Source organism: Abrus precatorius, unplaced genomic scaffold, assembly GCF_003935025.1.
Source record: "Abrus precatorius isolate BTA unplaced genomic scaffold, Abrus_2018 Scaffold9, whole genome shotgun sequence".
NCBI lineage: Eukaryota > Viridiplantae > Streptophyta > Magnoliopsida > Fabales > Fabaceae > Abrus > Abrus precatorius.
In genome coordinates, this window is record NW_020874439.1 from 22,009,458 (window position 1) to 22,027,511 (window position 18,054).

Genomic DNA, 18,054 nt, shown 5'->3' on the forward strand with positions numbered 1-18,054 from the left:
AAGAGGAGGGGTAAATCAGGACTTGTCAAGTTCTTTGATTGCAAGATGAAAACTAACCGTTAGTTTTTCCCTATAGCAATTTCATGCTGCTTTTATGGTATATTTCGGATGGGTTATACTTATAATCCTAGGCCTCGTGATTTAATTTAATGTTTCCTTTTGTTATATGGAGATTCTTTGATTGTTTTAGGCCTTGCTTTAAATTTTCCATGATTCAATTTTCATACATGGTATTCCAGGTGTAACAACCAAAAATAGATCAATGCATTTATAGATAATAAGCACAAATTTATCTGTTATAAAAAGTTTTACAAACGACTCAATCTAAAATTTCTCAAGAGCTAAAGTACAGAGTACAGAATTTTTGAAACATAAGAAAAACAGGAAACTATTGCATCACTTGCACGATGTGTAGTTGTACACCATAATATCTAACAAAGATAAATAATCACAGGTCCTTATGAGATAAGAGCTATGCCTTGTAAAATTAATGCATCAGCCAGAACTTGGTTTGCAGCTTGTGAAGGATGGACACTATCCCAAAACACATACTGAGTGGCATTAGAACAAGTTCCTGGTGATTTTGGATTACACAACAAGGATGTTGTCTCTACAGTCCCTGTACCACAGCAACCTCTATTTGCCTCCACAAAACCTATCAAACATCATAAGAGAGATTAGAATAATAATAACATCAATTTGGTGCAAGAGATGAATGTTATTCTGTTGAATATATTTTAGTCAAAGAGTGGACTACCGAATTTTGAAGGGGATTGAACAAGGTCATAGAGAGGCTTGTAAATATCAAAAACCACAATCTTAAGACCGGAAAGTTGCTTTTGAAGACTTGATGCGGCCGAGTTGATCTTCTTGTTAAATCCTTGTGCATCATTGTTGATTCTTGAGACACAACCATTCTCATGGAAACCAAATAAAGTCCTTGTAGCAGGTAGGCACCCCAATGGAGGAAGTGAAGTCACTCCAATTTTCCTGGCTCCCAATCCATACAAGTCCTGTGTGTCAAAACAAATCAGTGGAACCATTAATTCTTCAATAATATGTATTCTACAAGTGACAAAATAACTGCAACACTTCAACAAAATATTAATAATACAATACCTTAACAAAGCTTGTGAATGCACCCACTAAGTATGAGGAATACTGATCGGGAGTGAGGGCTTTGTTGATCCAAGGATTGACATAATAATTTTGTACAAAATCACTACTGCCAGCACTCAGTAAGTACAAAGCATCTTTAATAATTGAAGCTGATTTTTTACTGCCAGCTACCTGGGCCAGTTTGCCTTGGTATTCCTTGAAATAATTTAACTGTTGAGACAATGGTATTGCATGCTGCCAAAAGGAATAAAAGAACAAGTTAGTAACAGAATTTTTGTAACCACATATATACAAAGTTATTCACTCCAAAGCTTACATTCAAAGTAGCAGCCTTTTCATCATAACCAGATGCAGCTGAAGCAAAGTTTGCTCCAAGAAGGAGGTTCTTCCCTGATGCCTGTGGGCTTAAATATGCAGGTGCATAACTCTTAAAACCCAGTGTTTCAGCTGCAAAAAAGGAAACATTCCAACAAGAATGAAACTTGTATATATGCATGCAACATCTACTCTAAGTAACCATCTAGTTTAAAGTACAAGTTCCAATTTTGATATGACGGTTTTCCCTTACCAGTTATATCAGTAGCTAATTTGCCATTGCAAAACCTCCCAGTGGGTTGGTGGTTGACAAAATCCCTTCCATAAGGAGGGTAATCAGCCTTGAAAATAGTGGGAAGATAGTCATTATTCCCTACATCCACAGCAGAATCACCAAATGTTATGATTGCTGGCACAAGGGTGTCTTGTGCATACGCACAAGTCAAAAAGAGAAATGATGCAAAGAGCAGAACAAGTGCTTCAGTATTTTTCATCTTTTTTCTGCTTTAGGAATCACTCTTGCGTGTACCAGAACTTATATGGCACCAGAAAATGATGGCTATTGAAGAAGGAAGGTGGGAGTTAGGCATAGCCATTAAATGAGAACGCGTAGAGTGGTTACATTACATACATACGCATGCATACCCTCCATTGATACATTCGGGACTTGTTTCTTCTATTTAACTTTTAACTCATCGTAATCCATAGTTTGCTGAAATAAGTATTCAATTTAGCTTTTGTATGTGAATTTTCTCTTTTAGTAATCAATCACTCTCTTTATGTTTCGACAATATTATGACTTTTTGGTTCCTTTCATTTACTATGGTAAGGCTAAGTAGTTGAGATTGTGTGTGAGAGAGGTGGCGTAGCAATCTTGGTTATGAATAATTATGGAGGAGCATGTGCATGAGTTATTTCGGTCGTTGCATATCAAAAGGTTCAGTACGTACACCCTTCATTCTTCAACTTGCCCTGTATACTCCCCCGTTTTTATTTTTATTTTTATTTTTATTTTTTGTTTATTCTTTCTGGGATAATTAAAAATTCCTCTCTTTGTTAATGCATGCAACTCATATATTAGATATAGTGAACTCAGATGAGTTTAATATTAAGTATTTTCAAGTGGGTAAAAAATGCTAGTTGGGTTCAACTCGTTAACTTCTTGGTGAGTTGGCTTCACTTATCAAATTTAAATAAAAAATATGAATACATATATTCAAATAGATATTAAAAAATAGAATATCCAAATTGACTAATTTGATTTGCATAAGTATTTTAAGATTTTAAGGTTATTTAATTAGCCATTCAAAATTTTAAAATAATAAAATAAATTTATAGTAATAAGAAAATGATAATTTAAATTAAAATTCACGAGTTAACTTGTATAATTGGTGAATTACGTGAGTTAGATTAAAAAGAAGAAAACACTAATGCTTTGTTTCAGAAGGAAAATCAGGAAATGTTGACGGAAAAACATAGTTAAGGCACCGTTCTCTAGAATAACACATCGCAATGCTTTATCATCTAATATTGCAGCAGTCAATTCATCTTCTGAAATGCCTCATTTTTTTCTTTCAGATGATGGGAAATATGTTCCTTCTAAGTGTAGAAACATTAACCTCGCAAAAGGAACACACGTGAGAAGTTACAACCAAATGCAAAGGATGTTCATGTTTGGGATATCTCTAATCCAAAAGCTCAGAACATAGGTGAGCTTTGAATCGGTTAGTATTTTCATCCCTTGCTCTGATTATACTTCATGATTTTGCTACTTGCATGTTCTAGGGCTTTTTTGAAAAAGCAAGCTTTTTGATGGTTTTTTTTGGGTGTGTCTTCATGGATTTATTTGATCAAATTGGGCTTTTGGTTCTGAGGTCAAAATTTGATTTTGTGTTTATTTGAAGTCTGTTTCACTATGTGGAGTTTTTGGAGTGGTTTTGACTAAGAACAAAATTTAAATATGCAAAGGTATTATTTATTAATCATAATTAAATTTTTATCTCAATATTTTATAATCACATTAAATATAAATATTTATTAAAATAAAACTTTACTTTTATTTAATAAATAATAATAATAGTACTTAAATAATAACACACAAAATTTTCACTTTTACTAATTGGGAAGAGCAAGCCATGAGAAAGGACTTCGCCACCAATTCTAAGACACTCCTTGTGAATGGCAATAAGTTGAAAGTTAGAACTCATTTAGATATGGGGGGTTCCTTAAAAGTATTCAATAAAGAAATGTGATGATGGGGCCATGAGAAGAGGGGGATCGGAAAGGTGTTTGTGACATTGGAGAATGGTACTACGATGGTGGGTGCTTCTGAGTTTTTATAGAGAAGTCGTTAAGTAGAGATAAAATTGATCGTCAAAATCTCATAAGAAATAAGTTTTACAATAAATACAAAGTTGTAATTAAAATATTATTATATTTGTCTGCTTTCTAGGTAGCAAGTTATAAATCTCAGTCATATATAGCAACATTAATGTGGTAATATCACTTTGGACCATTTTTAGTGGTTCGGTTTTGCTTTAGACCACCTTATTCAACTCCCTGTTTTGTTTTTCACATCTACGTGGGCTTTTACCTATGCTACAAAACTAACAAGTGAGCATGCTCACTGTTTAAAATAATAGTTTTTTAAAATAATTATCAATGCATTTGGTTACATTGAATTTTATAATTTTTAGTAAAAAAATTATATATAACTTTTTATTGTGTATTGTACAAGTTAAAAAAATCATTAAACTAAAACTTCTGGTATAGAGACATGTTTGGGTGACATAGAGACAATGATCTAACTTCAAGTGATGCATGCTATAATTTAAATCATCATGTTTCAGGCTCTTAAAATGAATAGAATTAGAGTTGCATGCATTTAGATCACTAAATTTAAAGAATTTTAAAACAAGATGCATATCTTTGGATCTAAAATTTAAATCTCAAGTCTTGTGTTTAAGCATACTTATTCAACTTACCTATTTTATCAATTCTAATTAAGTTAGGTAAAATATTGTTATGTTTAATAACAAGCCTATTTAAGTTAGTGAGCAAAATTTTCTGTTTAAACGAGTTTGTGGTCTCAATCGACTACCCCACAAATGTAGCATTTTTATGGTAAGAAATTAATATAAATATGTAGAGTTTATGTAAACTTAAAAAAAAAAATCATTTAAATATGAGTTTACATGAGTTGACTCGTTTAGTTATGTATTTAAGGGCCTTATACAAAATGGGGTTAAATCTATTTGCTTACTGGCTCGCCAATAGGTGAGTTGAAGATGCTTGGTTTGGTGTCACACACTTGTTGCAGTATGAAGCAAAGTTATATAAACCTACATAAATCACATTATTTTGGAGCATAAAAAGAAACTGAAATTATTTTCCATTAATTAACATCGGGTTTACCAGTTCTTAATTGATTCAACTAATTCTTGATCAGTTTAATAGCTATATGATTGAGGGTCATTCAGACTAGTCACCAGGCTGATTTCCTTATCAATCATGTCAAATATCTAGTTTAATTTGAGTTTTAAATCGCTACTTGAGAAATAAATTTATAATTATTCTCTATTATTAAAAAATATTTATAATAAAATAGACTATATAGTATAATTTACTCAATAAATAACAAGAAAAGACGTAAATCATATATTAAAAGTACACATTCTTTAAAATTCAATGTACCCAATTGAAATTTGAAGTGGGGAAGTAAAGTGGGATCCCTAACTTTTATTAATTGTTATTTTTCTTTGTTCAACACTTTAGTTTTTAATTTGCAATTTCGTCAATACGATTTTTTTTAATTGTTCATCAATACGATATTGATTACTTTTAGTTTGCTTGAATAGGTTTTTAATATTATTAGACAGTTGGTTAGACTATTGATAGTCAATTTAGTCGCCATCATGAAAATGATAAGTTTTTTTTGCTCAATCTTGTTGCTTTGTTACTTAAAAAATTCTTCAATATATAAAAACTACAGTACAAGGAGTCTCATTATATATTATAGTTTTCTTTATTTACATATAAAATTTAGTTTGATTGATTTAATACATTATTATTTCATGTAATTATAATTGGTTTCAGAAAAGTTAAATCGTAATTTAAGTAAACTTATTTTATCTATAATATTAGAATAACATGTAAAGGACCGAAATTCAATATACCATTTTTAAGAGTACTTGATTAAAATGATCATGATTATTTTGTCAAAGATTAGGTTATATCTCTTAATTACTGAAATGTAGTTGTTAGTTACCATCAAAATATTGTCACAATCATGAAGTAGATGTGTCTGCCCAACTTATATTTGAAATATAGCAGCATTATTCAGGTAGGAAAATACTTTTCCTGTGATTAATTCTCAAAATATCTAGCAGAAATTAAGGAGAACAAGAAAATACTTCCTTTACCTACAGGCACATTCAGACCTAATTTACTCCCTTAATTATCATTGAATAAAGGATTATAATGACAGAATAAAAAATTAATCTAACGGGTGCAAATAATTCACGGTTAATTTCGAACAAGTGTCTAATAGAATTTGAATCGATTAATTGTATGTTTGGTTTGAAAGAACTTAAAAAACATTATTTTCTAAAATAATCTATTTCCATAAACGCATGTTAATTAGTATTACAACTAATATAGATAAATAAATAAAAAAGACAAAATTTAAACAAGTTTCTTATTTTCTTACACTCACATTCTCAGGTCAAATAAAGACAAGTGATAATGAAGGTTATTTAATATTGAAAATATATTCACCTATCATTATTTGATTTGAAACTAGCTAGATGATAAAAATAAAAAAGAAATTGATGTATGGTAAGTTTTTAATAATTTAATAAAATATTATTCATTAATTTTTTTCACCATGTGTATCATTAACCAGACTTTAGAGGATGGTTATAAACTAAACCTGATCATATTTGACATCAAATAAATTTGAGTTGTATTTTCTAGTGGTGGATCATGAGAATAGAGTCCAATTGAACATATGAAAGTTGGTGCTAGTTGCTATCAGCATTTACTAGGTTGCCTTTAGTGGACAGATGAGGCAGAGTCTTCCATTTAGTTGGATTTCATATCACAGCAACATCACACTCTTCAGTTTCATTACCAAGTAAGTACTCAATCACAAGACTGTGTACCAACCAGTAATTCTTAGCTGGCCAGAATCTACTGCCAGCTTAAACTAATGACTATAATATTATTAATGCATTAAATTTAGTAATATTATATAATTTTTTAATAAAAATTTACTATTCATAACTTTTTCTTGTGTGCGTGTTGTCAATTATGTTGACAATTTATAAAAAAAATACATAAACTTATTTAAATTTCAACAGATATTGTTATAGTTCTTAAAATTATAAAACAAGGGTAGTTTTAATATTTAAATTACAGTAGTTTTGACTCTAATGTTAATTGTTATTTATAATTATAAAGAGTAAATTAATATATTGATCAGTACACATTCATTTATTTATTAAAAAGTTCTGGTCAACGGCTCACACCAGACAATACACGTTCTGCAATGGATACAGAATATTAATATACGCTGGTTGCTGTAGTTCTGAGACAACACGATAAAGACTCCTTCAACAAAGCGTTTGGTGAATTTATGGGAAAATGAATGCAGGTTAGGTCTTCACATGAAGTATCAGTTCTTTTGTTTAATTCATTTTTGCTTGCATAAGAGAATGTCACAGTAACTTTTGCCAAACGGCAAATTCACATGTTTAGGATTTGAGTCTGTCTTCTCCAGCAGGAGTTCCAGCTTTTCAACTATTTAAAAAGTTTGATAATATAAATATAATATAAAAATTATAATTAATAATATTGAAATAAATGTAAAATCAAATATGTCAATGTTATTTCAATGATCTAGTGATGGGTCTTTGCTTTTTCTTAATACAAGCAAAAATGACAATTGTAGTGTAGCACAATTTTTAAAATGTTGACTACTCCCATAGCTCTTGTAATTAAAAAATAAAAATGATGGAAAACTTAATCTTTAAAGTTATATATTCCTCTTCCTTTCAAATTTGCAAAGTTACTACCTCTCGAGAGAACTTTTTCCGCTAATTGATGGTGCCACTGAGGATTCAATTGATGATGAACAATCAAGATTCTCCATGGGAAAACATTGTTTTAATTCTATCATCACTTCGTTCATTGTTGGCCTCTTAATAGAACTCGGAGCTACACAAGCCATTGCTACATCTACCACTTTACTTGCAGTCCCAATGTCATATGTTCCTTGTAACCTTGGATCCATTATAGTATCAATTTCACCTTCATCATCTAACATGGAATTCACCCATTGAACTATGTGTGTGTTCTCATGGTTTTTCAAAATAGCAGGGTGCCCCGTGATTATCTCTAAGAGAACAATTCCAAAACTATAGACATCACTTTTTTCAGTCAACTTGTTTGTTTTGTAGTATCTGCATGACAAACAATTAATGTAGTTACTTAATAAGTGTTTTTATGTTTTTTAATAAAAAAATTATTTGTAATTTTTGAACCGCAGAACACTAATTCAGAAATTTCTAATTGTACTACAAAAAATGTATTTTCTTAAACTTAGTTATGTGTGCACTAAAGTTTAAATGGTAATTTATAACTTACTCAGGATCAAAGTATCCTGGGGTGCCTGCAACTTTTGTTAGCACATGGGTGTCACATTCATTCGAAAAGATCCTTGATAATCCAAAATCAGATATTTTAGCATTGAAATTTTCATCGAGTAAAATGTTACTAGTCTTGACATCTCTGTGTACAATTGGAGGCTTACAACATTTATGAAGATACTCCAAGCCTGCGTGCAGATAGAATAGTAATGCTGTTAAGCTTGAATTGGTTCAACACAAAGACCAACGCAACTTTTTCCCCCTTTCCTCACCTATTGCAGAGTCCAGAGCAATTTGAAGCCTCTGGTTCCAAACTAGCGAAAATTGATTTTTATCTGCATGCATATTGTGAGTATTGAGATTCAAGACCTTGGTCAATAAAACACAAACAAACAGACATGCTATGAAAGAGGAGATAGTCACATAAGTGATATGCAATATATACGATTTAAATTTAGAAATGTAAGTAGTTAGTATAGTTATAGAAAAAAATAAAAAAGAATTAAAAGATCACACAGTATTTTATTTTTTAAAAAGATTTACATAAGAAATAAGGATTATAAGACTTTAATTTTTTTTTATATATATAAATATTTTAAACACATGAAACAAAGTGAAAATAATGTCATTTATGCAATTATTTCTAAAATCAAGTTCAAAAATTATCATCACTTTCCTGAGTTAATTAAGCATTCACAAAAAGTGTCATTTTATAATGACAATAAAATGTAAAATTATTTTGCAAAAGACATTTGAAATTAATCTGTAATATGAATAAAATAATGTGCAACACAATTTTATAATCACTAAGACTTAACTTTTATATAATTTCTACATAACAAACGCTACACAGTGTCTTAAAAGTTCTAATTACGAAATTTAAAGTAAAATTTGTTTATTAAAATGTATGAAATTAATACTCTCTTCATAATTTTTAATGTACCCTCAACATAATTTTTACTAAAAATTTATAATATATTAATCCTTTAACGAATCACAGGATATTAGCAAGACTCTTCGTAACTAAAAATTTAAAAATGAAAACTATTTTCAGAAAATGAAAATAGAAAATAGAATCAGAAAATATTTCTTACCTGAAAGATGGTCTGCCAAGTTTCCGTTGGGCATGTATTTATAGATGAGTGCCGAGGCTTCATTGCAATATCCAATGAGAGGAGTCAAACATTTGTGATGTACTCTATTGAGAATTTTTGCCTGCAGATCAGAGTTAATATTCCTTCGTCTTAAGAGACTTGAACTATTGAGTATAGTGAGAGTTTAAGGGAATCAATAATTAATACAAATAATACCTCTGTCTGAAATTGCTGAAAACCTTGAGTTGAAGGAGAAAGCATCTTCACTGCTACTTGTCTTTCACCTATGCAACCATAGTAGACAGTTCCATATCCTCCTTTACCCACCACCCTCTCTAAGTTATTGGTGATACTTAGAATCTCCCCGTAGGTGACCTCTTGCGTATTTGAGTCCACATAATCAAATGTGTTGGAACAACTCAACTTGTTCACATCTTATAGAAGAAAACATAGTACTACTTGGTTAATACACTTTTGTTAGCATGTTAAATAGAATAATAAGAGGGATAATGTATATAATTGGTTAAACTTTATTCAAAATTTAAAAAATATTAAATTAAAAGAAAAAGTATGATCACATAATTTATGTATTTTTTAATAAAATTTAATCGATAACAAAGCATGTATTAAAAATAATGTTATTAACATTTCTAAAACAACGAAGAGTAAGAAAGTTATTCAATTTCTTTTTGATTTTATCAATTTTTAAAAAAATTTCAAAGATGATATTTATATATATATATTTGAAAATATTTGGCCAGTTCATGATTTTGTCATGCAATTTTGTACCTCCAAATCAATGAGAGAAGTTGTTATATCGTACCTTGTAGTTTTCTTCTAAAAATAAAGGGTGTTGCTGTCAAAAGTATGAAGGCTCCCACAAGTGATACTACCAATGGAATCATTACCTTTTTTCTCTTGGCCTTGTGGCATGAAGTCGAGGTACAAATATTTGGATTTCCCCCAAAACTAACATATAAAACTTACATGTGGGTTAGTAGTTAATTGAACTAATAAAAAGAAACTAATTAAGAACTTTAATATGGAATGGGTCTGTATCAATTTTCATAAAATAAATACGTAATTTCTTATTTTGCATTCGAGAACTCTCATTTTAAATTGATGACAAACTTTGTATGTGTCTCCACTAGTTTAGTTGGTGAACAAATAAGCAAAAACGAAAGTAAAGTCCAAAACATTTCATGAAAATCTGCAGAGTTTTTCCTCTCCTTCAGGAAATATACAATATAAAATATATAAATTTTTTTACGGTGTTAAAATAATAAACGATGTTAAGTGGAGAAATTAAATTTTTAATATCCTTCTTTTTACATATTTCGCTCATCAACTGGTATAACCATATGAACATATTTTACAGCATCGCAGTTACATCAATCAACAAATCACAATTCGTAATATTGTGGGGGTTATCAAATGAATGAAAAGGAAGGCTACAATTGAACCAAAGAATAGAAAATATTTTACTAGAAACCTCAATTGCAGAGTTGTATCGGCCTTTTTCTTGAGAGCCTTAGGAATTGGGCCTGAAAGCTTGTTCCCTGTGAGATTGCTGCAAAGACAGTGAAATATATATTACCCAATGGCCTAACAGGAAGGTGAGAAATTAAAAGTCACCAAACTTACAGTAATTTTAACTTGGGTAATTCTGCCAGAAATTCTGGCACAGGTCCTTCTAAATAGTTATATGACAAATCCCTGGAACATTGTAACGCATTATGGATTAAATTCAGGTGGGTAGATTACAGAAAGGACAAAAAATAGATACAAAATTATGAATATTGTTTGTTCTATTATTGAATTAAAATTACTATTTCATCTGGTAACTGCCATTAATTGAGTTATTGAGATGAAAGCATAAGAAAAAACGTAAATTCATGAGCACAAAATGAATCAGCCACAACAATAACTACTCACAGGATTTCTAGTTCTGTAAGATACGAGAATGAAATATTTATCTCCCCTGACAATTTGCTTGAGCTCAAGTTCCTGCTTGTATGTTTGACATGAATTCATCAACAAGTCATTTGAACCAAAAGTACAGAGAAATGCATAAATACATGAAAAGAAGAAGAAATTAAATTTATACACGCACTTTTTGGACAATGTGTGGTGCTATAATCTTCCACTAGGATTAATGTGTTACGGTGATGTTAAACACAAGTAAATTTTTTTTTCTCCTTTCTTTTTATACGTCTTTTCTAATAGCAGTAATCAACCCTTGCACCCTAGATAGTATATACAGTGACTTGAAGAAGCTTAGTACTCACAGAGCTGTGATCCTGGGATTGGTGTCAGAGTTGCAAGTGAGACCCTCCCATGCAAATTGCTTTGGAAGACACGGGTCCCCTTGCCAATTTAGCCAAGTGATATGGTAGGCGCTTTTAATGTCCATAATAGCACCAGCTAAAACATAATGAAAAATGTTAGCAACAGGCTCTTTTAAACAGTTAATTCTTCAACAAGACAACATATAGTAGTAGTAGAAACCATCTCGAGCGTCTGTTGGGGAATAAAGACCGGGTATCAACTTGTAGGCCTCAAAGGCGTTAAGGATGGGAGGAGCAGCAGATTCTGGCGTTGCACTAATGCTAAATGAAATTCTACCTCGGACTGCATCTTGAGGACTAATGGTGACTGGCTTCATGTATTGAAGAACCGAAGGGTGTGAGAGGACGGGTTTAGAATTAAGGGTGATATTGATAATTCTATTTTGACCCGGTGGAAGTGCCTCAATTTCAGCAAAGTGAAAGTAGACACGATACTCATAATTTGTATCCAGGTCGTCAAACAAAGAACTATAGTCAAATTTCAAGGGGTACGAGACATTTAGTGATTGGGATGCAGTCCTTAGTACTTGGGTTGGCAATTTATATGCACTGGTTGAAGGATCCACATCAATTGATTCGTCTAAAGGATGCCATCCATTTGTATCGTTATATTGGTCATATCGCCACATCCGATCATAGACGTCATCTTTGTACCTAAAAGATTTACAATTATTATTGTTGTTGTTTACATTTGGATTCAAGTGTTGTTGGGAAAAAGAAGCAACTTTAAACTTTCGTTTTGGCGTAATAGAACTGTGTATAAAAGGTCAAGAGATTTTATAATAATATATCTACAATATTAACTTAAAATGAAAAATCATCCTCCATTTTTCTTCCAATATGATACATGGCAAAGAAATGGTAAATACTGACTAACATTCATTGTATTTCAAATATTAAAATATTGAGCACTACTTTTTTTCTTTACAGTAATTATATTCATTCATATACTTGTATAATATTTTTATATCTTTCTTGCCAAAATTTTCATTTTTCTCTTTTTTTTTTCTTGTCATACTACACCATCTATCGCAATTTCTCTCTCTCTCTCTCTCTCTCTCTCTCTCTCTCTCTCTTTCTATTTCTCTCTTCTTTTTACTTCATATACCACAAATGGAGTGTATGGTGAAATTATTTTGTTTACGAGAGTTGTGCTGACCACAATCGTGAATTGAAAAGGTGATTAAATATAATGAGTCGGCCTAAATATTCTCATTAAAGGGTAGGACTTAAATAATTAAATTTAAGGAATGACCCATATAAATTTGAATTGTTATTAACCCAACTCAATCAAAAACTAAGTCAAGTGCCAACTAACCCAAATAAGTCCACTATTTGCTAATAACAATTATTATAATGATATTATTATTATATTTTGCTAACCTTAGCCTATAAAATTGAGGATAAATATTTAAAAATAAAATATTTTTATAAAAAAATACTCTATTATTATATTAAAGTTATAAAAATAGAATAAATTTTCTTTTTCTAAAAAAATTTATTATTATTAGTTATTTATTCTCAACCATAAGCTAAAGTCAACAAAACTCATTTTTATTAACGCTGTCTCACATGATTCACATAGGGTAGTCATTTTAGAATTTCGAATAGTCTGTCAGTTGTACCAATATCATGTCTAAATTTAATGAGCAAGAGATTATTTTTATTTGTCTCAGTAGCAATTTATTAATTTTTGTTACATTAGCAGCAATGAGAGAAAAACTCACGTCCACTAACTCATCATGGTAAGGGGTTGATGATATTACCTGGAGTGAAGAGGCCATCCATGGAAGCCAACATCGATCCTTAAATGTTGATGCAGTAGCGCTTGTGAAGTAGTCTGATAAATGGAATTGTTCAAAGGACGTAATTCCAATGTAGAAATGTAAGGTATTGTTGGTCCAGTCTTTACAAGACACAATTGTATAGTGTCACTTGAGGGAGTGTGAATAACCTCGGCAAAGATGTAATGATGTTGGTCCTCATTTATTGTATGCCAGTAATTGACCCCAATGTACAAGTCGAAAGATGGGGTTTCATTTTTGGAGTCATAATTTCCGTATGCAAAGAAAGCTCTGATTAAATAGCTATTATTTTTGCCTTGTTTAGGTTTTAGGGTGTAGCAGTTTCTGTCTCCCTTTGGAAAGCTTCTCAGTGTATTCAATTGTTCCCCAAAGTAGGGATTGTCGAAGAACACACTTGATGAAATCCTATGATTTGTTCCTGTTTCCACAAAACCTTCGTCTGTCTGATACCAAATTCCAGTTGCTTGATCCAAGTAATCTCTGGGTGATCCACAATCTATGCTTATGAAATCTATAAAATATGTATGTCAGATTATATGATGTGAAAGTAGAAGAGCTACGTTGGAAGAATGTTATTTGCATAAGTTCAGATTAAATTAATTGATCTGCACATCTAAATCATCACTATAATAATAAAGACTTATATGTGGGTTTGTGTAAGTAAATTAATTTTATATAGTTTTGCTATGAGTAATGATTAACAAAATAAAAATAGAATATTTAAAAATATACTATTTAATATTATTAAATAATATTTTTTATCTTTTTTTAAAAATAAATAATTAATCAAGGTAAATAAAAATTAACTATATAAAAATAATTTAACAAATAATATATCGAAAAATGAATATTTTTTTAATAATTTAAAAAAAAATAATTTTTTTTATAAATAAGACCATAGAAAGGTGACTTGACAAGTTCTAAATAAAGTGTTTTCATAGTCACTTGAATATCAAATATGAGTTAATCAATCTCAACCATGGCTTAAAAAAAATACTAACAAAGCTTGAATTGATGAATAGAACTTTGCATTTTGGAAAAGTTAATAATGGAATAGTGATAAAACATGTCTTAAAGAATGATATTTCTCATATGACATGTTGATTAATAGTTTATCTTATTTTATTTTAAATGTTTGTTGATAAATAGAATATAATCATCATAATTTAGTTTTTATTATAAATTTAAGAGAATGATAAATTAATAAGCATAAAAATAGAATAACTTTTTTGTTATTACAATTTTTTTTTTGGTTTTTCAATCTCTGTTTCCCACACTCATTTCACACTTAAAAAAAAGATTTAAATGTATTTTTATTACTTCTAAATAAGATTTATTTCAAATTATTACCTATATTTTTTTTATTTTAATATCTAACTAATTTTTTCTTTAATTTTGCACCTGACCTTAAACTCTGTTAGTTAAGTGATGATGTGATTCATAATTTGCCACGTCACCCCAATCTTCCTCTTCCATCTCCTTTTTAAATTTTTATGTCACACATGTTTTAACTGCCTTTAAATAGAGCTTATTTCAAATATTACCTATTAAATTTATTTTTTTATTTTAATGCCTAATTATATTTTTTCAATTTTATACATGACGTTAACTTTTGTTATTTAAATAGTAATGTGACTTACAGTTTGTCATGTCACCCTAAAGGGGTATATTCTTAATCTTTATTTTCAAGTGAAAAACCAAAGCACAATCACTATATTCACAATGGTAATAAAAAATCAAAGAACAAACACTAAATATTTTAAAATTTTCACCTTATTTCTTTCAACAACAATTTTTTGAAATTTTAAGAGTGAGGTGGAGAAGAGAGATTGAGGTGACGTGATAAATTGTGAGTAATGTCACTATTTAGTTGACGAGTTTAACGTTAAATATAAAATTAAAAAAAACTAGTTAGACATTAAAATAAAAAAATATATTTAATAGGTAGTAATTTGAAATAAACTCTATTTAGAGGTAGTTAAAACATTCGTGATGTGAAAATTTAAAGGTAAGATGAAAGAGAGAGATTGAGATGACATAACAAACTAAGAGTCACGTCACCACTTAACTGATGAAGTTTAACGTCAGATGCAAAATAAAAAAAAATAGTTAAGTATTAAAATAAAAAAAATATTTTTATAGGTAGAAATTCGAAATAAGCCTTATTTAAAGGTAGTAAAAGTATATTTAAACTTTAAAAAAAATAGAATTCTGTAATGATTGCTGTAATAAGAATTGGAATAACAATACTTAAGCTATCCTTTTTAAACCGTTAGTTGAATTTCTATTACTGTAAATAAAATAACAATGTAACAATACCTAGGTAAATAATATATATATATATGGGGTAAAATATTTTTAAGTCTAAAACTTCTTACACTCAATCTGAATCTTTCATTTAACTTAAATCTTACGGATTGTAATTTATTATTTCACTGACCATTAAATTTAAGTTAAATGAAAGACTCAGATTGAGTGTAAGAATTTTTAGACTTATACTGGTGTAAAAAGATTATTCTCCTATATATATATAAAAGAAATATGTTAACTATTTTGACCGTTAATAATGATTAGCAATTCTAATATAAGCCTATTAAAAGCTTCAGCACATCTTTTCAACAATTGTAAGAATGATATAGCTAGCTAGAAAACCGAGTTTAGCACAATGCGTGGATTTATTAAACTTAAAAGTTTTCGTGAATAACCTAAACTCGAATTTTTTAAAATAAAAAGTGACTTATTTATAAAAATAATAATAAGATATTTTTTTGTCAAAAAAAAATAAAATTAACTTAACGCTTTTAGTAAATAAACATAACTTAATTTAGGTAAAATATGGATGAAGCCATGGGACTTTCTACGACTCACTTAACTTATTTCTATCTTTAGTTTTAGATATCATTTCAACTCTAATTTTTTAACAAAACTTTATAAAATAGATTTAACAAGTTAGAGAAGAAAGTCAACAAGATACATAATTTGGATGCGTGAAATAGAAAACTAAACAAATTAGTAATAAAACTTAGCATTTTGCATGGATATACTCGAGACATTGTACATCAATGTACTCAAATACTCCAAAAATTTGAGCCAAATTAGTACTTAATTAGTAGTAGATACCTGGATGGTTATCGTTGGTAATTTCTCTTCCAACAGGTTTGTCTAGTCTTGAGCTGGCGTGAGTAATGAAAATTGGAACCAAGACAAACCATAGCCATGTGTTCAACTTTGAGGAGACAATCCATTGTGGTCCTATTTCCATGCTTTATGCAATGCACACGAGCTTATGCAACGAGAAGAATGACGAACATGAGCTCACCAAAAACTTTATTCAAAGCAAAGTATCAGCTATCATACTTTGTGAGATATGTTGTTAGACTTAGCATATATACACACATACATACATGTCTTTAACAGTATGCTTTTGAACGGCTAGTTCTTATTGTCATATCATCGCTGGGTCAAGAGATTCGTTTCTTGACTACTGTGTGCGTGGTGCAAACTTCATTTGCCTCTCGTGAAGGGAGGGTGATAATCTTCTGTGCTAAACAAATTTAGAGAAAAAGGAATGACGTGTTGGTTTCAAAAGTACTTATATATAGTTTCAGTTTGCTTTACTAGTTTTATTACAATAAAAACTTGATATTACATATGATATTGTATATTAATTTTTTTTTATTTCACATATTTTTGTAGCTTTTGTTTTATATATATACACATGTACACTTCAGAATTAAAGGAAATGAATTTTTGTTCTTTGAATTGTGTGTTCATAAAATATTATTATCTATTTTACCCTTTTTCAATAAAATCAAATATTTCCATTTTTTAGTTATAAATCTTACTTTGTCAAGTTTTAATTATTTTATGCATACTTATATCATGAAAAGCAGAGAAATATTAGGGTAGAAAATGAGTATTGAAGGTTTTGGGTCATTACATGGTGGTGACCTTGCTGCATCACATGATAAAGTTGGAGACAGCAATATTGGAATAACATAATACATATCCATGTCAACGGTGTCCCAATAATTGATCCCAAGATACACATTAAAATATGGGGTTTGATTTTTGCCATCATAGTTTCCATATGCAAAGAATGCCCTTCTTATAAGGTAACTTTGGTGTTTACCTTGTTTGGGTTTGAGCGTATAACAGTTCCTATCTGCCTCAGGGAAGCTTCTTAGTGTGTGTATTTTTCTTCCAAAATCAGGGGTGTTTACGTTAACAATATTGAGTGATGCTTCAAAGTTTTGTCCCGTTTCTACAAAATCTTTGTCGGTCTGATAAAAAAAACCCGTTTTCTCGTCCACGTAATCCCTACTTGCTCCACAGTCAATGCTTATGAATCCTACAATTTGTTGCCAGCGTTTATCAGAAAATAAATGAGTGTCATCTCTTTGATCCCATGTCATTCTAAGGGTGAGAGAATCTTAATTAAACAAACAAACATTTCATACGATTAAGTTCACATAGAATCAAAGTTTTTGGACTTACCAGGATTGTTGTCCGTAGAGATTTTGTCTCTGAGAAATGGACGTAGTTCTGAGTTGCTGGGAATAAATAAAAAATGAAGGCAAATAAGGCATACGTTGAAGGTAATAATCCATTTTGGTACGCTACCCATACTATATGTTATATATAAAATATTAATAAATGGGAAGAGAAGAAGAAAAAACAAAACAATACACTGATTATCAAAATCTCAAATTCATCCAACTTCTGT

At 29.9% G+C, this 18,054-nt stretch overlaps 2 protein-coding genes across 2 annotated transcripts; both read right to left on the reverse strand.

Moving 5' to 3' along the window:
• Positions 1-244: 244 nt before the first annotated feature.
• LOC113849661 (GDSL esterase/lipase APG-like) lies at positions 245-2,172 on the reverse strand. Its single transcript, XM_027479718.1, has 5 exons — positions 1,688-2,172; positions 1,436-1,566; positions 1,120-1,353; positions 758-1,013; positions 245-655 (listed from the first exon to the last, which is right to left on the reverse strand). The coding sequence occupies exons 1-5, from the start codon at positions 1,926-1,928 to the stop codon at positions 459-461; spliced, it is 1,059 nt and encodes a 352-aa protein (XP_027335519.1). The 5' UTR covers positions 1,929-2,172; the 3' UTR covers positions 245-458.
• Positions 2,173-7,504: 5,332 nt separating this feature from the next.
• LOC113851009 (probable LRR receptor-like serine/threonine-protein kinase At4g29180) lies at positions 7,505-17,743 on the reverse strand. Its single transcript, XM_027481506.1, has 12 exons — positions 17,280-17,743; positions 16,449-16,591; positions 13,290-13,839; positions 11,684-12,177; positions 11,464-11,599; positions 10,820-10,891; positions 10,668-10,745; positions 9,392-9,593; positions 9,176-9,296; positions 8,354-8,416; positions 8,080-8,269; positions 7,505-7,895 (listed from the first exon to the last, which is right to left on the reverse strand). The coding sequence occupies exons 1-12, from the start codon at positions 17,741-17,743 to the stop codon at positions 7,505-7,507; spliced, it is 2,904 nt and encodes a 967-aa protein (XP_027337307.1).
• Between the last annotated feature and the right edge of the window lie 311 nt (positions 17,744-18,054).

What these genes read in the sequence shown, in the direction of transcription:
- LOC113849661 (XM_027479718.1), bottom strand. Translation starts at nt 1,928, where the DNA reads ATGAAAAATACTGAAGCACTTGTTCTGCTCTTTGCATCATTTCTCTTT. An exon ending in ATTAGCTACTGATATAACTG is followed by an intron (nt 1,567 to 1,687) that starts GTAAGGGAAAAC and finishes CCTTTTTTGCAG; the next exon opens with CTGAAACACTGGGTTTTAAG. An exon ending in TCAATCCCCTTCAAAATTCG is followed by an intron (nt 656 to 757) that starts GTAGTCCACTCT and finishes GATGTTTGATAG; the next exon opens with GTTTTGTGGAGGCAAATAGA.
- LOC113851009 (XM_027481506.1), bottom strand. Translation starts at nt 17,743, where the DNA reads ATGACATGGGATCAAAGAGATGACACTCATTTATTTTCTGATAAACGC. An exon ending in GGATGGCCTCTTCACTCCAG is followed by an intron (nt 12,178 to 13,289) that starts GTAATATCATCA and finishes TAAATCTTTTAG; the next exon opens with GTACAAAGATGACGTCTATG. An exon ending in TGCTCTGGACTCTGCAATAG is followed by an intron (nt 8,270 to 8,353) that starts GTGAGGAAAGGG and finishes ATCTGCACGCAG; the next exon opens with GCTTGGAGTATCTTCATAAA.